Source organism: Vipera ursinii (assembly GCF_947247035.1).
Source record: "Vipera ursinii genome assembly, chromosome: 1".
In the NCBI taxonomy this organism is placed as follows: Eukaryota; Metazoa; Chordata; class Lepidosauria; order Squamata; family Viperidae; genus Vipera; species Vipera ursinii.
In genome coordinates, this window is record NC_139512.1 from 311656749 (window position 1) to 311681889 (window position 25141).

Here is a 25141-nt window from a genome sequence, read left to right on the forward strand (position 1 = left end):
ATCTTAACTTTGCTGCTCCAGTGTTTTTAAAAGGTAAAATATGTGTTTATGTTCAACCAGCCTTATTAGGTGGACCACGAAACGAACACCGCACAATATACACAGGTAAACCTGGCTTACAACTGCTTCATTCAGCACCATTCAAACTTATGAATGTTGAAAAAAACAGCTTTAGGACCAATAATCTCAACAGCTTCCATCAGCCACAGGATCGCTATTTTGTTTTTCCCTCTCCTTGAAAAGCAGAGAAATTGAAGAGGAACAGATTAAAGAGTAAGCAGCCATACAATCAGGAATATACATCAAGAGGAGTATGGTGGCAGCCCTAGGTGCATTCTGGGCTAGGAACAGCCAATGTATTCCCATTGTTTGCCTGCTTACTCTCTTGTAATCCCTTCCTCTGGGAGTGGGAGGGGAGGAAAAAACGGGTCAGACATAGGAGAGATTGCTCATAGAAATTGCTTGAGGTTTTTCCCCCCTTTCAGACAGAAAGATTGTTTAAACAAGTGAGGAGGGGGGAAAGTACCAGTGCCAATGCATTGTTTTTGATGTATAATCCTCATTTTGTATCTCCTTAGTTCTTATAGTTCTCCAAGGATATAAAATAGAAACATTAATTCCTTTCTGGCTAATTCTCCCAGCATCAGAATGAGCATTCCAAAGAACAGGGAAGTGGGGGGGGAAAAAGCACAGTCATGGTCACATGATTTCCCATTTAGTGGCTTGACAACAGGACTGCTGCTGGTTCCAGTTATTATGTGGGTAAAGCACAACAATAGATTAAAAAAATGAAGATACAAAAATAAAAAATACAAATGTAAAAACATACTAATAAAAAACCAGAAGGACAGAAGAATAAAAAAATGGCCCCTCAACGTTGTAGCAACCTGGATAGACTCTGTTCAGTGGGAGCCCCAAGCCTGATCACATAACCATGTCCTAAGGGTCCTTTGGAATATCAAAAGGATGGGGTCAAATCAGCTTGGATTAGTTAGTTAACTCTTTCCTAGAGCTGAGAGAATGACTGGTCCTCCTGCTTTTGTGCCCATGGCAGAACTAAAACTCACACTCTCCCAGTTTCTAGCTGATTCCTTAATCACCACACCAAACTGGTTCTCTAGCTTTATTCCGATTGGTGATAATAACAGAAACCTGCAATTCTGATTTTGCTGTTACCTTCTCCTGATTCTTCTTATAGTAATGAACGAGGGAGGCATCAGCCTGAGCCACTTCTGGATGATAATTTGTTATTTTTTACTTTAAAAATGCTTTAGTCCGTGTTGCCTTGGCAATAGAGTCAAGGTTGCTTCCCTTGCTCTCTACATCTCTCTTTCCCTTTTTAAAATATTTTTTTTATTTATTTTGCTCTTCTGACATTCTTCTACCTTCCCACAACTAAGGAAGAGAAGAAAAAGAGGTTGATTTCTATAACCACAAATCACAACACTACAGGTTTGAGAGGTGCCATTATATAACATATATTCATTTAATCATTTTTCCCTTTTACTTTCCAGAAGGGCATCCAGGCTGTGGGAGTACTATTTCTCTTACATAACAGAGTCACCAAGAGGCTGCTTGGAATATAGTTGTTGGCAAGGGGGATTACTGAACTGCTGCAACAGCCAAGAGCCAAAGGCATATTCTACAGACTCAAACATGGTTTGGAGACCTTTAACTTTCAACATACAAAATCTGCTCTGCTACTGCACCACATTTTACCATTACAAACAAAAAAGCAAGCCATGATTTGAACTCAAAAAAGGGGGGGAGAGAAAAAGATACTGTGAAAATAAAGACATAGCACAAAGTTTCTATGTGAGAGGTATCCATGATAATACTAATTTTATATCTGAAATTCTGAATTTGCACAATCCTAAAAGCCATGGTTTGAAAGTTCAGGAACGAACCATTAACTTAAATATCACTTTTTCCCTGTGTTCACACAGCTTCATCAATTCTCTCTCCCTCTCCCTCTCCCTCTCTTTCCCAAACCATGATTTAAGCTAGCAAACCACAATTTTAAATTAACTGTTCAAACAAAGGGCAAGAATAAGGAGAAGGAGAGTTGCTACCAAAATCACCCTATTGTGATTGCCTGAGTGACTGTAGCAAAAGACTGAATTCTTTTTCAACTGTGGAGTTGCAAATGTGCAAATCCTTACATACAGTGCAGGGGGGAAATCAAAATAATTAAGGGGTTACAGCAGTTCCCCAAAGAAAGAAGGAAAAAATTCAGAAGGAAGAGAAATCATGGGGGATATAATAAAATATTTCAAATGGTATGTGGAATGTGGACAAAGTGTTAATATTAGAACATTTTCCTACTTCCTAAGGCTAAATATAGGGAACGTAACAACCTATAAAATAAGAGTACATCACGAAACAACATGCACCTACTGTTGAATGCACTGTCATCAAGTCTGTAAAGGTCGCCAATTCAGACTGTACTAAAATGGGACTGGACATATTCATGGAAGATTAGGATACAATCCTAACCCTAACTCTTAATACAAGAAGGAGGCAAAAATTAAATTCTATTTGCCAGGGGAGTTACAGTGGAAGAGGACTATCCCAGTCATGTCCTGTTTGTCAGCTGTCTGGATGCATCTGCCCAGTCACTATTTTCTATAGAATTTTGAACTCTGTGGGTCTTTGGCCTACTCTAACAAGGCTTGCATATTTCAAAAAGGGCATAATATTGTTCTGTCCCAGCCTACATGAGTCCTTGTTATGCTCACAAGGAGAAACTCCTCTTCCAAGAAACAGGCAGGAACCGCAAGAAAAAACCAACCCCTTTTATTCTCACAGACCTGAGTCAATATCCAAGGCAAACAAACACACAGAAACTCGATCCTCAAAACGAACGGTTGCCTTTGGCAAACAGCACCTCCCACACCTTCCATTTTATAATTCAGCCAAGGCGTGGCTTCCTAATGCCTTCTCCTTTGCCTTTGGAGCTGCCCCATTGCATTCCTCTGTCCTACTCGCTTCTCTTGCCTGTGCTTTCGTGCATCCTGGATTTGTCCCAAATGTTTTTCATCACTGTCCAACTCAGGCTCCCAGCACAGCTGTGTTCCCAGCCTGAGCGCGAGTAGAGGGGCCAGGCTCCTCATCTGACTATAAGTCTTGGAGCTCCTCAGAGCTTTCCTCTGACTCTAATGTCACTCCAGGCTCCTCCTCCTCATCTGATTCCTCAGACTCAGCTGCCGGGTCCACTGGCTGGTGAGGAATCACAACAAATACTTCACTATATGAACTCATTGCAATGTCCTTTTACTTACAAGACAGGTATGTACACTGCTGATGGTTAGCACCTCCTTCTTCAGCAGCTTTGCCAGTATCAGACTCAGAGCATTTAGTAACCTAGCAGATGGCTCATTATTCAAATTCTGTTAGTCTTTGGATAGTACCAGAATAGGTAGGACCCAGTGGGAGTGCCAATCTCAAACACAAAGAATGTCAAAATAGGATAACTAGGCTTTGAATCTTCTGGCTTGAATGGCTTGAATGTACTTTCCATATTATTTTTTTTCTACAGGCTAACTCATACCTTTATCTACAGGTATAATATTCATATTCAGTAACAAAGACAACGCTGTGTTAAGAAAACTCCTATTCTTTTCCTTTTGACATTAAAGGGAAATAAATAGAATAACAGGCAGCAAATGGGCCAAAAAAATAATTTCATATCTTCAGGACTCTTAAAGTACTTGTAAATGTAAGAATACAATACAAGTGGACTCCGTGAATTGTTTGGGAAGACCCATGTCATAGCAATGCTGCAGCTAAGGAGAAATGGATCTGATTCATAACCCAGAATATTGAACAGATGCAAAATCATCATCTAAAATATTAAAACACATTCCTGGGAACAAGGTTGCATGTGACAGCATGATAGATTTTTGTTTTAAAAAATGAATAATTCAAAAATTTTAACAGAATTACCTTGTGGAACCAGTCTTTTTATACCCCTTGGGAACTTCTGTCATACCAGGAAACTGTCAACATGCATTATTTATGCAAGAACAGAACACAGCAAACCAAACTATCTATCATAAAATACTTATAATAAACTTGTCTCCAGAAACTTGCTGATAAAAACCAACAGCAAGTTCAAACACACACAGAGACACACACAGACAAACATGCACAGGAATGCCTATCAACTAGCAGTGGTTATCTGCTATCCTGGGAAAGGATGGTTAGCTATCAGCATGAGGAAATTGATTGTGGCAGATAGCTGAAGGGTTGCATGAATGCATACTTGCATATACAATATGTGCATACCCATAATATTATTCCCTTTTGGATAAATCATATTCTGCAAAACTCAGAAAATCATATGAAATAGTGAACCAACAAAATTAAAGGCATGCAGGAAGAAAAAGGAACACAGATAAAATTGTTTCTAGCAACCGTGCAACATGTATGTATCCTGCCAAACCATTTCTGTTTCCATCACTTCAGTGCGTTACTTTTTTACACTGCCTCGTTTGTTAAACATTTCATTTCTTCCTTTTTTCAGGATCTCTTCAGCTCCACATAGCCATGACTTTCTCACTCTTCCCTTTCCTCTTTACTTATTTTCTCTTCCTTCAATTGTTTGTTCTGAGTTTTGATCCTCATTCATTCTCTTCATATGACCAAGCCACCACAATGTATTTCTTACATTTGGTTCATTCACATTCATATTCAGTATAGGGTCTTTCAGCACCCATGTGTCCTTTACCCTATCTCTTATGGTTTATCACATACTTAAGTAGCCCGCTCCCACCTTCCTTATGGAAGTGTAAGAGTTGCAAGTGTCAAGACAGATGTAAACAATAGGCTCTTAGATACAACCATCTTATCTTCTTTCATCATTCTTTGCACAAGATCACATATTATCCATCTAACTTTCTGCATGTTTTAAAATTTCATTTTCTTCTCTATATAAACACTCTATTGGAGTGTACATATTCATCTACGTGCTCTATTTTTTTTACCATTTATATGTGACTTGCAGTCCTTTTACCCTGTCACTTACAATTGTATTTGTCTTTGATACACAGGTTTTCAGTTCCATGTCACTGCATTACGTAACCTAACATTCAATGAATGCCGTTCAGGTTCTTAGCCAACCCAGTGATTTCTGCATACAAAAGTACATTCACATTCCCAGACAACATATCTCTACCCTCATCACAAACATCCTGTATATATTTATCTAGAAAAGCTTTACAAACTTGGTTATGGGGCCAGGATTTAAGGTGAACCTTGCTGTATGGTTATAGGATGTAAAGGGGTTGTTTTTTTTTGAGGACCTTCGATGCATTTTGATGGGTCTCAAAGCCTCTCCTCTCTTTGTTTCTCCACTTCTTCAGACTGTGCTTTGAAAGTCTTAGACATCCCAGAATGAAACAAACCTTTAGCAGTCCCATTTAGGCTTGTCATCTATGTGCTTTCTTAAAGCTAACGATTTGCATCAGTTACTGTTGTACATCTTATTTAGAATAGTAGAGCTGGAAAGGACTTTGGAGGTCTTCTAGTCCAACCGCCTGCTCGAGCAGGAGAACCTATAACCATTTCAGACAAATGGTTGTCCAGTCTCTTTTTGAAAACCTCCACAACTTGTGAAGGCAAGCTATTCCATTAGTGGATTACTCTCACCATTAGGAAATTTCTCCTTAGTTCTAGATTGCTTCTCTCCTTGGTTAGTTTCCAACCATTGTTTCTTGTCTTGCCTTCTGGTGCTTTGGGAAATAGTTTGACCCCCTCATCTTTATAGCAGCCCCTCAAATACTGAAGCACTGCTATCATGTCACCCTTATTCCTTCTTTTCATTAGACTAGACCACAGGTCTGCAACCTGCAGCTCCGGAGCCGCATGCGGCTCCCAGTCCTCTGCTATGTGTACTCCAAAAAAAAAAAGTGAGACTAAAAGTTCAACCAATCAATTCAAATATGCAGGGTAGGTGCATATCTCGCCTTGGCTCCACTCTTCAGTCAAACTCTGTTCTGCGCATGCGCGCATGTACGTGCATGCGCACACATTTTTTGCAGCTCCCAGTTTTTCCTTTTGTGAGGGAACCGGTTCCGAGCGCCTCTTTCACTGTTTCAGGTTGCTGACCCCTGGACTAGACATAACCAATTCCTGTAACTGTTCTTGGTACGTTTTAGCCTCCAGCCCACTAATCATTTCTGTTGCTCTTCTCTGCACTCTTTCCAGAGTCTCAACATTTTTTTTTTTATTGTATGACACGTTAGCCATTGCACACCTCCACCACTTCCCAGGACTCCTCTGCTTTAAGTCATCACTCCCAAAGCCAGTCCAAGAGCCATTGTTTCTTCTATAAGAACATTTTCCAATAGAAAATGCAATTTATTTCAAATTTCAGTTTCTCTGATCAGCTGGCTAGGACGATATGTTTAGGTTTCTGTATGGGTATGGGAACAGCCAGGAGGAAGCCAGGGCTGTATGCAGGCAATTGTTCACAACACTGGAAAAATAAGAACTAAATGATGCTAAATAGATTGCTATAGGCACAAAGGCTTGCTAGATACCATGAGTCTTAACATTTATTTCATTCAGATCCTGCCCCCCTTTTTATAAGTGAGAGACACTATCATTCTGATGAGTCACAATTTGCTAACTGTCATAGTATTCTGAAGCCAAAATATGTCCAGGGTTATTTTCTCCCTCTAAATGATAAATATGTAAATGTGAACTAGATTTAAGGGGGGGGGACTAATAAAAGGTGCTTTCCTAATCTTATCATAAAGCATATAAAGTATACCATCATTTTCCAGATGAAGAAAGTGCAAAAGCAAAATATAACCTGCCACTTTTTCTTGTACTTCTTTTTTTCCTCAAACAACAGAAAACTAGTGCTTACAAAAAGCAATAGGTGAGCAGATAACTTTACAAATTTAAGAACTTGTTTCAGGGATTTTTTTAAAAAGCATATTTGCATATGAATCTCTGGTGGGAAAAAACAACTTTGCAGTCATGCCAACCTCTTACACATCAGAACAATGAAGTGCCTTCTTTCCTGATGAAACTATTCCCACAAATCCCATTATCATGAAGGTATAATGATAATAATGGGAACAGAAGCAAGACTGCAAATCACCAATCTCTCTTCTCATTAGTAAAATGCCTTCCCATACAGCAGTTTAATGAAAGCAGCAAAATATCAGGGATTCTCACAGGTATCTGCTATCTTCTTACTTAGCATATTAATATTTCTATGTATATCATTAAAAATGTATCCAATTTTTTACTGTTATCCAGTTGCCTGCTGATGCTTTCACATCATATTTATTTACTTCTTGACTAATAAATATTAAATGAACTAAGAAACCTAATTTGGCCATAATTGCTTATTCTTCTTTTTTGGCCCATCTTTTGGAAAAATTGAGAAGTTATACTATGCAGTCTTTGGTGGACTCTGAACTTGGTAGTCTGCTTGCAGACATTTCATTACACAAATTAAATGTCTCATGGACTGATAACATCATAATACATTGATATTGTTACCTAATTGGGTAATGAAATGTCTGCAAGAAAGCAAGCTCAGAGAGCACCAAGGATTCTACGGTTCAATCCTGAGCTACATATATTCTATAATAATAATAATAATAATAATAATAATAATAATAATAATAATAATAATAATAATAATAATAATAATAAGTTGGAAGGGACCTTGGAGGTCATCTAGTCCAACCCCCTGCTAAGGCAGGAAACCCTATACCATTTCAGACAAATGGCTGTCCAGTCTCTTCTTAAAAACTTCCAGTGATGGAGCATTCACCACTTCTGGAGGCAGGTTGTTCCGCTGGTTAATTGTTCTAACTGTCAGGAAGTTTCTCCTTAGTTTTAGGTTGCTTCTCTCCTTGACTAGTTTCCATCCGTTGCTTCTTGTCCTGCTTTCAGGTGCTTTGGAGAATAGCTTGGCTCCCTCTTCTTTGTGGCAGCCCCTGAGATATTGGAACACTGCTATCATGTCAACCCTCACCCCTCACCCTCACCCCTCACCCTTCTCTTCATTAAACTACACATACCCAATTCCAGCAACCGTTCCCTATATGTTTTAGCCTCCATTCCCTATATGTTTTAGCCTTCTATGAGAAGTTATATTTATATTGATGGTAAATCACTTTTCTATATTTACACTACCAGTCTGCTAATGAAATAGTACACTTAGCATCAAATAATGTTTAAATAAATAAATCATGATCTCAGAATTGTATTGTAGAGCCTATAAATTAATTTTCTGTTTAGTAGAGAATGCTAAACCATTTGCATTCAGGTCACGTTTTCTAGTTCTACTACTAAATCGTTCTACATGTTTCTTGACATAGAGGGGGAAATGCTTCTGCTGAACAAACCCTTCTATTAGCAGAACTGGGGGCCAGAAAAAAGACAAGGTCAAGAACTTTGAAAGTTTACTCAGAGCATTCTCCATACCACCAGAACCATTTCTGAGGTTGGAGGGAGTCCAGGTCTGCTCATAAAATCTTGGGTTTTAATTCATCCTATTTGTTAAAATAGAAACCCTTCCATAACTTTAGCAGAGTCATTTATTATTGTGACTTATATGCCGCCTATCTCCCGAAGGACTCAGGGCGGCTAACAACAATAAAACACAATAATACAAATGTTTTTTTAAAAAAGATTAAACTAAAATATTAAAAACATTTTCTTTTTAAAAACCCCTATCATCAATCCAGGTCAGCTTGATAGAAAAGAAATGTTTTGAGGTCGCGACGAAAGGACCAGAGATCCAGGGCCATCCGAAGCTCAAGGGGAAGCTGATTCCACAGGGCCGGCGCTCCCACAGAGAAGGCCCACCCCCTGGGGGTCGCCAGCCGACATTGTCTAGCCGACGGCACCCTGAGGAGGCCCTCCCTGTGTGAGCGCACCGGGCGATGGGAAGTCGTTCCTGGCAGCAGACAGTCCTGCAAATATCCCGGGCCTAAGCCATTTAGAGTTGGGCAGTGGTAAAATCAAATCAATAAAACAGAACTCAAATATTATTGGATCACTTTAACAGTACTACAACCATCTAGGTCTAGGAAGTATGATAAAAATATATACTGCTCAAAAAAATAAAGGGAACACTTAAACAACACAATGTACTGTATTTAATAGTAGGATGTCTTATCTTGTGTTCCCTTTATTTTTTTGAGCAGTATACATATATATAACTCATTGGACTGTAGGCCTTAATCGGGATTGATATAACAAAACATTTGACTTACCTGATAAGGAACCTATGTAATCCAACATCAAAACTTCTGTGGAAGAAAGAAAAGGAAAAGGAAGGGGAAGAGAGAAAAAAATATTATAATTTTTATAAGAAGCAAGTTTGAAATCATGATCAAATTATGATAAAGGAAACTTATTTTAACTGGTCACCCAGTTAATCTTAATAAGTTTCTTGGTTCAGATAAAATGAAAACTATAATTAACCAAAAGAAGGAAAAATGTTTCTGAATTATTCTTCTAGCCATATAAGAAAATGAATGGAGAAAGTACTAAAACTTGAGATTCACTGTAGATTTTTCTACTTTAAACTTTGCTTAGTGGGACACGAAGGTGTAACCACTGACACTGAAAAATGAGCTTGGAACCACACTTTCAAAAATAAATAGATATTAAATTATCCTATTGATCTAAACCTAGATAGAAAATCAAAAGACCTACAGTATGATCTTTTCAGGTTCTACTGTCTTCCAAAAAAACCCAACTAATTTTGGATGTTTGTTGATCTTTTTGATTACTCCAATTTCTAAAACAATATTAAAAATTAGGAAATTAAACAGAAGGAATAATTAGCATAAAGTAGAGATCCTAAGGTAGCCGTTTTCAACCACTGTAGTCCCACAACACATTTGTGTGGCACAAAAGATCTGGACAGGTGCTACATTACTTGTGAGCCACAAATAAATGATGGGAAGTCAACCCCAACTCTGCCATCACCAAGAGTGGACTACCTCTATTTTTCATCCTGAGGAATATTCTGTCATCACAAAGATGGCAATTAAAGCACTTTTTCCTTTTTCAGCATCTTATCTATGTGAGGCTGGTTTCTAGTTATGACACAATGAAGAGCAACAATAGATTGTGGCTTTAAACAGTAGAGAAGGACTTCAGGATATTCTTGTCAACCATCCACCTTTGGACAAAGGACATCATGAAACATCACCAAGCACAGATTTCCCACAAATTTCTTTTAATTATTGAACGTTAAGCCAAATCTTAAAGGCTTGTTTTTTCAATGAGACCTTTAAAAACGTATGGTGTGCCTTGACAATTTTAGCACTTGTTAACGTGACATGAGATGAAAAATGTTGAAAACCACTATCCTACGGTGTCACATATGCCCTGAAGTTATTTGCCAGGAGTTCTTATTTCACCAGAAGTATTTCTTTCTCAGCATGGCCATTTTGAGAGTAGTTTGACACTGTTACTGCCTTACCAGGCAGCTTACAAAACAGAATGTAGGATATATCATTCTTATTACACCTCAGGCTCTAATTGGTAAAAACAGACACAACTCCACGGTGTCAGATTATACCATTTGAAACCTGCCCCTGAGGCTTTTTCTTCATCATTTATTTACTGAAGCAATTTTATCAGAAGAGAAGGGGCTACACATTCATTAGAGAAGGCAAAGGGTAGGTAGAATATCTTTTAGAGGAAATCTTATTTACATAGCAAACAATTTCATACTGAGGTAGTCAAAATATGCTCTGCTTTTCAGATGCCCCTGGATTTCATCATCACAAATCAGCATGACCAAGAATCAGGAGGAATGGGAGACAGCTGATGTACATAATTTTTCTTCTAGTTTATTATAATAATCGTTTGAAGAATTTAAGCCAATAAGCTCCCTTTCCTCATCTTTTTGCAAAGGTAATTCTTTAAAGAGGAAACTGAAGTTTGTAATCACCAAGAATTCCTCAGTTCATAGGTTCATAATATAATAATCAATATGCAAGAATTTGAGTTAATACTACTGGTAACATTATTTTCAGGATTTCTATAAAAGGAAAACCTAGACATGTGTGCTTTTTATCTAATTCGGTCATGTTAAATAGATGGACCTATGTAGAACAACCACATGAGGAAGTGATTATCTGGTATGATTACAGACTGAGCTGAATATATAGTTGTATATAGAAAGCCCACTTTGTCTTAATTTCAGTTTTAAATGCCTAAATTGGCTTTGGTTTGAAGGGAAGAAAGCCTGAGAAAGCAAGAGCAGCTAAGGGAAGAGACAACGCAGGAGATTTGAAAATAATAGTTGTAGGAAGGAGATCAGGGTTGACCTTGAGATGAAGGAAGAAAGGGGGTTTAAAAGACTTGAACAAACAATGTGGACTGGGGTCAAGTAAAGTTCCTTCACAGCAAATTGACTCAAGAACCTGAAAGGACAGCTCAAAGAGAAATGTGTATAAAAATAAATCAATAATGAAAACAAAGCCAAAGAGAAACACAATTAAACTTTGAAGTTTATGTTTCCATGTTTTCTGATGTTAAGAAGTCATAAAAACAAGCATCAATATTCAATATTTCCATCTAGAGGGTTGTTTGAACAGACGATGATGCATCTGGCTATGTTGGTACTATTTTCTTACGATAAATAAACCTTTCCTATGAGAAAGTGTAAATCTTTCCTTCCCTCTTTCGGGAAAGAAGAGTATGTGATAAAAGAACAGTTTTGTCTTACAGCGTAGAATTTGGCAAAATATTCACTATGAGTGGTAAGTGAAATTTGGCCTCTACCTCTTGTGGAACTTGCAAACCTTAGAATTCTGATTTTCTGCACTAGTTTTTTGACTGACTGACTGACTATATTGTGTTTGGGGTATCATCTTTATGTCACAGAGAACTAAAGATTCCTTCCACTGAAATGATTTCTGAAACCCTCTTCAAATTGTCCTTTTTTTTCCACCCAGAGGACCCCTTTCTATTTCTTCTGAGAAAGGGATGTCTATTTATAAGCCAAAGTATGGGGCGCGGGGCAGAGAAATGAGAGAGAGAGAGAGAGAGAGAGAGAGAGAGAGAGAGAGAGAGAGAGAGAGAGAGAGAGGAGAAAAAAGTGAGTTATGGGTAAAACATTCTTAATCTTAATGTCATTCTCAGACATTTTAGAAAATAAGAGTTTCATGAATTTTTCTGAATACATCCCTCCTTGCACTTTGGATTAATTATATAAAATTTGTTTCTTTTTGTTTCTTTTTCTCTGTATTAAAAATTGTATTACTTAACTGTAGGAGTAGAAAAAGGGAAGTGCCATGAATTGATTTTAAATGTGAAGATCATCTAAACCTATCATTTTTTTTCCGGACAATCAACCATTCCTGTAGAATTAAAAGACTACATAATGTGTTACTGTGTAAATTTTCCTTCATCCTCCCAATAAAATTGTTATTTTTGCAGAGTACCTTTGCAACACCAAATTTATTTATATATGGATGGGTGTATATACTTTTATCTTGCTCTTTAGTCAAAAATTCTCTGAGTGAGGCTGGCAAAATCAGCAATAATTTGGGTCCTTTTTCAGGTTTAAAACTATTTTAAAAAAAATAACATATAAGGAGAGGAGGAGGGAAAAGTTCATTCAATTCTATAAGACACATGAAAATTCATTACTACAATAATTAATAGAAAGTAGACTATGGATTATTCCAACAGTAATGGAAATTGCATACTTTTCCTACGGATGAAAAACCCAGTTTGAAAACACCCAGTTCTTATGACACATTCGCTGATTCAAATATGTAAATTCTGGCTTTTAAGGTTAGAATTCAAAAGCAGGGTTGTTGTTTTTTTAATTGAAGGAATGAATTCCTATCCCTAGGATGTCTAAGCACTCCATGGGCACTTCCAAAATATAGAGAAATTTGAGAGGTCCTTCGTGCTCTCTGAAGTTGGTTGTTTTCTTGCAGATGTTTCATTACTCAAACTAGGTAACATTGATTATGTTAAACCAAGTTTGGGAATGAAACATCTGCAAGAAAACAACCAAACTCCCAGGGCACCAAGGACCCCTCATTTCAACCCCGAGCTACAAACATTCTCTTTTATTGATAGGCAAATTTCCCAGATATTATATTTCAGGAATAATTCATGTATGAAATTTGATCTAATCTGTGTAGGAGGAGAAAGCATGTACAATAATTTGATGAACCATATTCACAGTGTTAAAATTATCTTTAAAAATAGCTTCTTTTTATTTGACAGGCTCATCAAGATTTTAATGCCCTCAATTAAAATCCATTTAGCACAAAGAAGCCAAAATCTCTACAGAAGCTGGCTCACAGTGGAAGACGAAAGAACATGTCAGCTTGTCTGCCCCTTCACTGCTCTCCGATTTCAGTGGCTGAAGAAAGGCTCAGAGGTGAAAGAATCCCTTTTTGCTAGATATCAGGGAACACAGGCAAGGCAGATAAAAGGCTAACCACAGCTAGAAACAAATCACTCAGGACCATAAATTGCACATCAATGAAAGACCAGCACAAGTATGGCGTTAGTTTCCATTTTTGGCAAAGTGTCATCCGTATGTCTTTTTCACACAGAGATATGGACAGAAGGTATCAGAGGTTGTGGACTATATGCGCTGGCTGTAGGCAGGTGGGCAGGCAGCACATATAGCCCACAACCTGATACACATTTGAACAGACAAACAAACCATTTTTATTCAACCGTTAATCTCATTCACACATTACACCAAGCCAAAGCTTGCTTAAATGTGATTTATTGAAGAAAAAATGGGTGATTACATGCCAGTAATGAATTCCTTAACTTGATTTGTAAACCTATTCTTTCTTCTCTTCTCTCTCTCACACACAGCCTTCCTAGCTCAGCTCAGTACATAAGAAAGTGGAGGAATATATTTCATATCTCCTGTTCAGTTGTCTGCAACACTGGCCATGAAAAGTAGCAAGCTATACAATAGAATGTCAGCAATCCTGTTATCTCCCACCATGTTCAGTGCTGGAAAGAACAGCTGATTGGCACATCCGAATCCGACCGATTGCAGTTAAGAACCTTTATAAGGTCTTATCTTGCGGCGATAAGGACGGCGAAGTCTAACTACTTTGCCGCCCTTGTCGCATCCGCAGATAATCGCCCGGCCGCCCTGTTTAGGGTGACTCGCTCCCTCCTTAACCAGGAGGTGAGAGAGGATCCCTTGCAGGGACGAGCCGAGGAGTTTAGTCATCATCTGGCGGACAAAATCGCTCGGATCCGGACCGGCCTGGACTCTGACTGGGCAGAGTCTGATGTGGAGGAATCAGGCGGTCTTGAGCATGTTATCTGGACTGAGTTCGACCCTGTTTCCCCTGATGATGTGGACAGGATCATGGGGAGACTGAGCTCCACCACCTGTTTGTTGGATCCGTGCCCCTCCTGGCTAGCTTATGCGGCTCGGGAGGGAACACGAGGCTGGTTCCATGCAGTAATAACTGCTTCTTTGAAGGAGGGTGTCTTCCCTGCCGCCCTGAAGGAGGCGGTGGTGAGACCCCTCCTCAAGAAGCCTGCTTTGGACCCGGCTGTTTTAAACAACTATCGTCCAGTCTCCAACCTTCGCTTTCTGGCGAAGGTTGTTGAGAGTGTGGTGGCGCATCAGCTCCCTCTGTTCCTGGAGGAAACTGATTATCTGGACCCGTACCAATCGGGCTTCAGGTCCGGACACAGCACGGAGACGGCATTGGTCGCACTGGTGAATGATCTCTGGAGGGCTAGGGACAGGGGTTGCTCCTCTGTCCTGGTCCTATTAGATCTCTCAGCGGCTTTTGATACCATCGACCATGGTATCCTGCTGCGGCGTCTCAGGGGGTTGGGAGTGGGAGGCACCGTTTTACGGTGGTTCTCCTCCTACCTCCGGGGCCGCTCGCAGTCGGTGTTGACAGGAGGGCAGAGATCCGCCCCGAGGTCTCTCATTTGTGGAGTTCCTCAGGGGTCGGTTCTCTCACCTCTCCTGTTCAACATCTACATGAAGCCGCTGGGCGAGATCATTCGTGGTTTTGGGGTGGGGTATCACCAGTATGCTGATGATACCCAACTTTTTCTTTCCACCCCGAACCAACCCAGTGATGCCCTCTCCGTGATGTCCCGGTGCCTGGAGGCGGTTCAGGTCTGGATGGGGAGAAACAGGCTTCGTCTCAATCCCGCCAAGACCGAGTGGCTGTGCATATCGGCGTCCCGGGTTAACCATGTTATTCCACCTCTAATGATGGGGGGTGAGGTGTTACCCCCCGTTGATAGGGCTCGCAACTTGGGCGTCCTCCTGGATTCACGGCTCAATTTTGTAGATCACATAGGAGCCGTGACCAGGGGGGCTTTTGCACAGGTTCGCCTGGTGCGCCAGTTGCGTCCCTATCTGGACCGAGACGCCCTACGCACAGTCACTCATGCGCTTGTGACCTCCCGTTTGGACTACTGTAACGCTCTCTACATGGGGCTGCCCTTGAAGACCACTCGGAGGCTTCAACTGGTGCAGAATGCGGCCGCACGAGTTGTAATGGGGGTTTCCCGATACTCCCATGTAACACCTCTACTCCGCGAGCTGCATTGGCTTCCAGTTGCCCTCCGGGTGAAATTCAAGGTGCTGGTTATCACCTATAAAGCCCTACATGGCCTGGGTCCGGGATATTTGAGGGAACACCTGCTGCCGGCATCAAACGCCCTTCGCCCAGTGCGCTCCCACAGGGAGGGTCTGCTCAGGGTTCCGCCGGTGAGAGATTGCCGGCGGATGACACCCAGGGATAGGGCCTTCTCAGTGGGAGCGCCTGCCCTCTGGAACCAGCTGCCGGTGGAGCTGAGGACTGCCCCCGACCTCCGATCATTCCGCCGGGGCCTGAAGACCTGGCTTTTTCAGCTCTCGGGCCCAGACTGAGGAAGAATTTTTAATTTGGGGTTCTTTTTAACTGACTACAGGGTTAATTTAATACTTTTTAATTTGTTCTTAATTTTTGTATTTTGGATTTTTAATTCCCTGTAAACCGCCCTGAGTCCTCAGGGAATAGGGCGGTATATAAATATAACTAAATAAATAATAAAATAAAAAAAACATACTTTGCTTTTTCCAACTTCAACCTAACCAGCAGCAAGGTGGCATTTTCTGGCTAACCTTAAAGTCAGCTAACCTTAAAGTCCATTCATTATTCTTTCCTCATATAAATAAGAGGATCCAAGCTGCTTGTATGCGTTTAGCATTATAAATAAACTATTTGGAACTTCTGGAAAAGAAATGGAGAACTGAAAACAGTTCCACCGAAAGCAAAGCTGACGACTGCAATGAAATGATGAGCGACTTAGTAGACTAACTCTTCCTAATTCCTCTCTGGACAAGGAGAGGATTTGGGAACACCCACAAGTGTTGCAGACAATCGTGCTTCACAAGGAGACCAAAACAACAGTCTCTGGCAGATTTAGAGCTTTGGGAAACAAGGGAATGAGTTTCTTTCAGTCCTTAGTAAAAGAAAATTTAAATACAAGTTTAAGAATTTTTTTAAAATGGGGCGGGGAGAGAGAGATAAACAGCAAAAGGGTGTTCCAAAGGTGCTTTTTCAACAGGCAACTGGTCTTTCTTGGAACTGCTGAAAGGCTCCATTTCCATTTGCACCACTCAGGTAACCTTGAGAACACAGATAAACCTCCAAGTGGCCTCTACGACTCTCTAAAAGGATGCAAATGACCAGCTGTCTGCAAGGAATATAAATCCCTCCATTCCCCACCATCAGTCAGAGCTAAAGAAGCTTCTTGGATGAGAAGTGAAATGTCTTCAAAGAAAAACAAAGTCCAATCTGACTCTTGAAAAAGCACCTTTGGGACAACCATGGCCTGGATGACTGAGAATCACCATAAACATTCAGCAAAAGGGTGATTATTTACGGTATTTTATTTATTTATTTTATTGGATTTATATACTGCCCTTTCCCGAAGGACTCAGGGCGGTTTACAGGGTATTTAAAACAAGGAATACCAAAGTTAAAAACAATTTTAAAAATTACATCAATCCCTGAAAAAATAAAAACCCCAATTAAAATTAAAATTCTCAGCCTGGGCCAGAGAGCTCGAAGAGCCAGGTCTTCAGGTCCCGGCGAAATGAACGGAGGTCGGGGGCAGTCCTAAGCTCCACGGGCAGCTGGTTCCAGAGGGCAGGCGCACCCACTGAGAAGGCCCTCCCCCTGGGTGTTATCCGCCGGCAATCTTTTACCGGCGGCACCCTGAGAAGACCCTCCCTGTGGGAGCGCACTGGACGAAGGGAACTTGATGCTGGCAGCAGGTGTTCCCTCAGATATCCCGGACCCAAGCCATTTAGGGCTTTATAGGTCATCACCAGCAGACTTTGATTTTGGAAAGTTACAATGGACTAAGGGTCCAGATGGATTTGAAATAAGAATTTGGAATTAATCATAATAATCCTTCCTATGGAAAAATGTTTTTCTTTTGAACATAATAGAATGGGAGTTTAAAGGTTGGACACAAGAGGAAACTAGAAGGAACTAAGGTTTACAATTAAATAAGAGTACTTAAATTTCTTGTGACGGGGGAGAGCCATTTCTTTATATATTTCTTTTCTTTTTCTTTACTATATTTTTATTTTTTTAGCTTGCATTAGTTTTTTATCATTAACTATAACTTTTAATAAACGTATTATTAAAAAATAATTGAACCAGTCAACTAATGTGTTGTAGTAAACTAAAGGCTTTTTCTTCATTGAAGTCTTGTGTCCCTCATGCATAAACTGGCTGGAAATGAATGTGCCTGAAGAAATCCTTCCCTAATTTTTAATGCCTTCCTCCACTTTGGCTTCAGTGATGGCCAGATATTCTGGCCTTGTAACTTTTGATTAATAGCTTTCCACCACCCTCTTGCCAGAAAAGCAAATGCCAATTATTTTCCCTTTTGTAAGCATGTTTTTGAGCACTGGTGGCGAGAAAAATAAAGTATATCAATTTTATAGTTCTTCTAGTCACTTGAGCTCCAAGGCACTTGTCAAATTCATGGTTTTTTTTTAAAAAAAAAGTTACAGCATTTTACCATCTTCCACTGAACTTAAAAGCAAGCGGACAAAACACCAAAGTTTTACAGTTCTTCCACAAGGGAAAACTTGGACAGAACATTTGTCAATGTCTCCCAATTAAAATAAAAGGGGGAAAAACAAAACAAAGGGCCAGCATTTCCCTCTTTCCCCCATTGAACATTTTGAAAAAACAAAACAAAACAAATAAATGTCCATGGTTACACTGTTGCACATCTGAGCACACACTTTCAATGCTTTCTTCCTGACTCCAGCCTTTCATGGCAGACCGACATATTCTATGTCCACTGAACAGAATGAAGGTAAAGATTTTGCATTGCTTGTTGTTGTTAGCTGCGAAGTCGTGTCCGACCCATCGCGACCCCATGGACAACATTCCTCCAGGCCTTCCCGTCCTCTACCATCTTCTGGAGTCCATTTAAGCTCACGCCTACCAATTCAGTGACTCCATCCAGCCACCTCATTCTCTGTCGTCGCCTTCTTCTCTTGCCCTCAATCTTTCCCAGCATTAGGCTCTTCTCCAGTGAGTCCTTCCTTCTCATTAGGTGGCCAAAGAATTTGGGTTTCAACCAGGGTTGATCTCCTCTAGGACTGACCATTTTGAATGCCTTGCAGTCCAAGGGACTTGCAGGAGTCTTCTCCAGCACCATAGTTCAGAGCCTTGGTGGAGCAGTGGGCTAATGCCTCCTTAAGTAACACCAGCTGCCTGCAATTAGTGCAGGTTTGCATCCCACCAGGCTCAAGGTTGACTCAGCCTTCCATCCTTCCGAGGTAGGTAAAATGAGGACCCAGATTGTTGGGGGCAATTAAGCTGACTTTGTAATAATGCTGCTTGGGGTGTGTGTGTGAAAGCCCTAATAAGCAGGCATATACATAGAATGAAGGCTACTGCTAAGCTTGTAAGCCGCCCTGAGTCTTCGGAGAAGGGCGGGATATAAATGGAATTAAAAAAAAAAAGTTCAAAGGCCTCAATTTTTTGGCGCTCAGCCTTTCTTGCATTGCTAGTGGAAAGGAATTATATCAAGGGGGCACATTAGTCCTGGCAATTTCAGAAAGCTTAGCACTCCTATTCTTGATACAAGACCTCAAGCATAAATTTCTACAGCAGCCTTGGATTTGCTGTAACTCCTTTTACCACTTTATTCCCTTCTTTTCACTTAAAATCTGTTTGGAAAAACAACAGGATGAAGTGTTTTCCTCTTCCCCCCCACCACCACCACCTTTCATTTGGTTTGCTGTCTGTCCAGGGTTATTTCATTTCAAAATATTGTATTTTAATATAATTAAAGGGAACTTTTCAAGATTGCAGAATACTGAAAAATTGCAGAGGACCTTTATGTAAGGAAGGTATAGACTTCCTATTAGAGGAGTACAAGCTGAACTCCAAGGATTACATGTGCCCTCCCCCCGCAAAAAATAACTTGGCTGGGATCCTCAGAAACCTTCAGAAGGTATTACTGATATAACTTTTAATGTGAAAAACAGGGAAGTGTTCAAATACATGACATGAAAATTAATAATATTTAATTGTTTAAATATAAATGTAAACAAAATCAAATTAAGTACTTAACTTGCCCCATTTGTTATATATGAAAGATGTGCTTCATATACCACTCAAAGGTGAAGTGGGACCTTCACCAGAAAAAGCCGTGATGTGCTTCATATACCACTCAAAGGTGAAGTGGGACCTTCACCAGAAAAAGCCGTGAACTCCTCTTTATGCATATTCTGGATTGACATTTTAAGCTTTAACAATTAAAGAAAAGCAGATACACTTGTTAATTTTATCAATAATTCTGGTTTTATTTCTATTCTAGAGCATGCCCATCCTACTGGACCAAATCAGACAGTCTCTCAGATAACCGAAGACACCAAGGGCTTTCAAGGTGACAATCAGCACTTTGAATTGCACCCAGAAGCACACTGACAACCAATGCAGCTGAAGGAGTAGTGTTGTTACATAAGCCAAGAGTCACTGACATCATTTACTACTCGTGGCTACATTTTGCACCAGCTGAAGCTTCTGAATGTTCTTCAAGGACAGCCCCATGTAGAACGTGTTGCAATAGTTCGGATGGGAATTAAGAGGGCATGAGTGAAAGTGAGGCAGGCCTCCTGGTCTAAGAATGAGCACAATTGGCACACAGTCCAAAGTTGTGTAAAGGCTCTCCTAGCTACCTGCTCTGCCGACAGGAATTGTGAGTCCAAGAGGACCCTCAGATTGTACACCAGGTCTATCTGAGGCAATGCCAACCATTCAGAACCAAAGGTGGAAAAACGCAGCACCAGGAGATCCAAGCAGCCAAAGCCACTCAGTCTTGCTTAGATTGAGCTGCAGCCTCTTGCATAACCCCATTCTTACAGCCAGTGTCAGGATATTGACATCATCACTCCGGCAGCCCGGGATGGAGATGTAAAACTGGGTATCATCGAAATATGGGTGATACCTCATCTAAACTATAAAGAGACCTCATCCAATGGCATCATGTAGATGTTAAATAGGAGGGAATAGAAAACTGAGCCCTACAGCATCATCCTAAACTTTTAAAAAGGTGGTAAGTCACTGCCTTTAAACTATAGACCTCTCAGTTTTATCAATATTGTGGCAAAAATGTATGCTAGATTCCTGATAGCTAAACTGAAGAATTAGGAAATCCAAGTGATACGTAGGTTTCTTGGAAGAACAGGCTGAGTTTAAGAAAAAGTTATTCCATGATTGATAATGGATTTGTTTTAAATCAATCAGTATATAAATAAACAATGAAATATATAAACTATGAAAAAGGCAAAGTGTATGCTATGGTCACTGACCTGAAGGCAGCCTTTTAGTTCTATTAATCAAGATTTGCTATGGAAAAAGTTAGATAATATGAATTTGGAATGAAATCAGATCTGAGCATTAAATGCAAATACTTCATTAAAAGTTAAACTGATTCTAGCTTAATTTTATCTGAACCCATAATTATATCCTGGGGAGTCACACAAGGGTATAGACGGTCCTATTTTGTTCAAATTTTGCATTAATGATAGAAGCAGTTCCCTCAGCACCATTCCCAGTCCCAGACAGCCTGCACTTTCAATGTATGCAGATAACAAAATTCTTCATTCCAACCCAGCTAAGATTGAAAAGGCTATTAGATTGGTTGGCTGCACAGTAATTATCCAAACTTTTTTTAAAAAATCATTGGTTTTGGAAAGGCACTTAGGATGAGAGGTGGCATATTGGCAGAAATGCCATTGAACAAGTTAAGGAATATAGATATTTAAGAATGATGTTTCCTGTCGTAAGGTTTGTGGTAATAATGTATCAAAGCAGTCAGACTAAAGGCTGAAAAGATGCTCAATAGATTAATGAAAAGCTAAGTTACCTCTGTTATCAAGCTAACAGATTATAAATATTGATCCCAATTATTGTATGAATTGCAAATGTAGCAACCTCAACAGTGCTCAGAAATGTACTGTAAGATTAATTCTGGGAACACCCAAGTATACACTTGCTTGTTTCTCAGGACTAGAAAATGACACCTATTTATCAGTATATCTTTTACCAACTAGTTTCCAACTATTGGCTGAAACGGGATGTCTGAATGTCACCTTCCTACCAGGAAGCTACAAGATCAATTAATTCTGAGTTTGTGTAAAGGCCACACCAAGTATGTAATGCTGTTGCTGCAAAAAACTGCTCTGATATTTTGCATGTTTGGATAGGATAAATGCCAAATGTGAAATCAATACTCAGATCCAGAATATTTTAATGCAAAATTACTTTGCCCCAAGCCACAAAAATACACTATGATTAAAGCTTCTTAATTTAGAATAGGTCCATAACTCTAGGAAGTGGACAAATTCAGTATGAGGAGAGAACTAAAGCTGGCAAGATTACATTTAATGTCTTCAGTTTTGGAAAAGAGGACAGTAGGAATTCCACATGAGCAAAAGCCTTGTTCTTGTGGATCAATCAGCAGAGATTTCCCAAAATCATCTGGGAGGGATGTTGCTGACTTCAACAACATAGGCATGCTATTCTATGGAGCCCCAGCTGCACATTTTTTTTTTAATACAAATCTGAAGGTTGTTGAGTCTGCACTTTCCTCCCAGGTTATCTACACAGTGGGGAAGGACAGTCAAAACTAGTTCACCTTAACTTTCTATTCTGAAGACAGAGCAAAATAGTCCACAGCTACTGTAACAGGCACAGGTTTAACCATTACTCTCCGTTGCATATTTTTGTTGATTGTTTCTTAGAGGTTTATGGCAGATCAATATTAATGTACAAACCTGTATAGTTTCCTACCTAACTAGGCTATCTTTATTACATTTTAATGATTTTGGAAATGTGGAATCTGGGGATTTATACAGTCAGACTAAACAATATCTTAGTGTTGTAACTGAATGTTCATCTGTGATAGCCTATTGATCCCTTTATTCTTTTATTCTGTTTTGTATGACTTATGGTCAAATCAATGTGTGTCTTTTTAGAAACACCTCTTTGTTTCCAGACGTTTGAATAACATGTTAATCAGTACTTGTCCTTAAATCTAAGCCTGAGATTCATTACTAAGTCTGCATTCCCAACATATTAATAGGATTATACCAAGCTCATGTAGGCATAAACAAGCTCATGTTATAATAAAAGCAACCACAATATCATTATAGGAATAATCATTTGGAAATCAGTGTAGAGCCTCCTTTTGAGCCAAACTTAATTCCTAGTGATTTCACAAACAGCACCATGTGGTTTTCTTGTCAAAAAAACAAAAACAAAATTATCTTGCCAGAGCAACCTTTTGTTTGTTTTTAATTATTTATCCATTGTGCAGCCATAGTGTTTCCCCAAAGAAATATTAGCCAGGTTAAAACCTGCTTAGCTGATCTTGGCTGATCTCAGAAAGCTGAGTGCTGCCATGTAGTTGGACACTATAAATTAACGCAACAAAGACAACTTCTTTTTCACACTGTTATGAACCTGAAGTCAGAACAGAAGAGAGCAAATGGATCCCAAAGTTAGCGAAGCTCTTCAACATTCCAATATAGTACATACATAGTACATGGCCTGGTCTGACGGGATAGGGTTGGGTTTTTTAAAACTAGTTTTAACTTTAATATGTATTGATTTTATGGGCATGATGTTTAATGGCTTTTTAATTTTTGTATTCGATTTTTATTGTGTATTGCCCTGTTCACTGCCCTGAGTCCTTCGGGAGAAGGGCGGTATAGAAATCAAATTATTAAATTAAATTAAATTAAATTAAATTAAATTAAATTAAATTAAATTAAATTAAAAGACACACAATTCTCCTCTCCCATCCCACAACTCTCATTGCCACCTTGAGATTGGGAAGAGGATTTTCCATCGGAAATGGGATGAGGAAAAATGCTGCTATACAGGTAATCACTGCACTCCAATGTGATGTATTCCCCTATTAACTTCTTTTTCGAGTGACTGATGGGTCATTGCTCTTAGTAGTTAGACATGCCTTGAGTTCTTTTCTTCCAGCTGAATGTGTACCATGTGCTTTTATGCTGAAATTACGTAACTGGTATGGTGCCTTCCTTTAATAGCTCCCTAGAATATGGTTGAAGTTAACACATTTACTGCTCTGCACATTTACAAGCTCATTTTTTTCCTATTGTAAAGAAATAAAATAATTGCAATATCTCCAGAGAAAACCCCTGAATCAACAGCACAAGACAACTTTCTGCCAGTGCTTCTTAAAACACCCTGCTACTCATTGCTGTGCCTCAGATTCAGTTGATAAGAGGCAGTTTTGGAAATGCAGAAATAGAAATACTGCTCCTGTCTACAGGCTATTAAAACTATAGCCTCTTCTAGGACTGCAGAGTGTTGATGGAGAGGTATCTGCTGCATCCACGCAGATGGAAACAGGGGCTTTATTGAATTAGAAAACTGCTGTGTTCATGCTCCTACACACTCTGAAGCCCCTCTTCTCAACTAAATCCAAAGAACTGCACAGCCTGACTTGACAGATCCAATATATACTTTAACTGTTTCTGCCTTCCAACATAGATGGCAATATTCCTACAGAAGACAAAGGAGAAATAAGCTCTCTCTCTCTGTCAACCCCATGGGTAGCTGTGATTCATTATTTTAACTGTAAAAGCATGAAAGAGTCATAACTCAAGAGATGTGGAGGGCAAGCTCAGTAAGATTTTTAGATAATTGAAATTGACCCATAATTCACCAGTAGCCCTGGGGAAATTCCGCTCTTGCCTAACTTTCATAATGCAGAAACAAAGACACAGATTCCATACACGCCGATAATATTTAATTATTCTTTTCAGATACGCCATACTATAGTAAATGAGCAAATGAGAAAAATAAATACATGTGAGTTAGCTGCCACAAAATGAATGCTGAAGACATCGTTTTTTCATAGAGAAGCAAGGACTGTTGTTATCTAGTGGTAGGAACTGTCCCAGGAGAGGAACTGGGGAGAAAAAGGTTAGAAAGATAGAGACTATCAATGATGTTGACAATAAACTTTCCCCAAACAATTTGCTTACTTGATACTATGAAGAACTATGAAGAACATTATCCTCTCTTTTCCCTTGTGAAAATGCCTCTGGGTTTTTGTTTCGTATTTTAACCTCACAGAGATGCATAAATGTTTTGACCTGAAATGACCATTTCAAGTGTTCCAAGTGGCAACCCATTGTCATAAATATATACCAGTTGCCAAGCATCCAAATTTTGATCACCTGACTATGGGGATGGTGCAGCGGTCATAAGTTTGTAAAACAGTCATAAGTCATTTTTTTCAGTGCCACTGTAATTTCATATAGTTATTAAATGAATGGTTGTAAGTCAAGGCCTACTTGTATTATAAAGATTGTAAAAATGCAAATAAATTGGTTTGATAATAGTTTTGGTGGGTATTATAGACTCTGAATCCTTGTTTAATGACTACCGGGGTTAATGCCCATTCAAAAATATGACAATAAACAATAACAAAACATTAATTTTCTGACCAATCTGGGCATTTACATCCAAATTTTGGGATCCTGCCAGTAACGTATACCAGAGCAAGAGTTAATGCTGGCATAGCTGCATGAGAAAACTTTATCTTCCTAGCAACA

General features: G+C 39.5%; 1 protein-coding gene across 1 annotated transcript in view; it reads right to left on the reverse strand.

The window, feature by feature from the left end:
- Nucleotides 1–25141, reverse strand: part of HHAT (hedgehog acyltransferase) — a gene marked incomplete at its 3' end in the record, with an annotated part of 123950 nt that overhangs the window by 43687 nt on the left and 55122 nt on the right. Inside the window, exon 9 of the mRNA XM_083350204.1 lies at nucleotides 9246–9281. Within this exon, the coding sequence (XP_083206330.1) occupies nucleotides 9246–9281 (36 nt within the window). The remainder of the gene's footprint in view (nucleotides 1–9245; nucleotides 9282–25141) is intronic.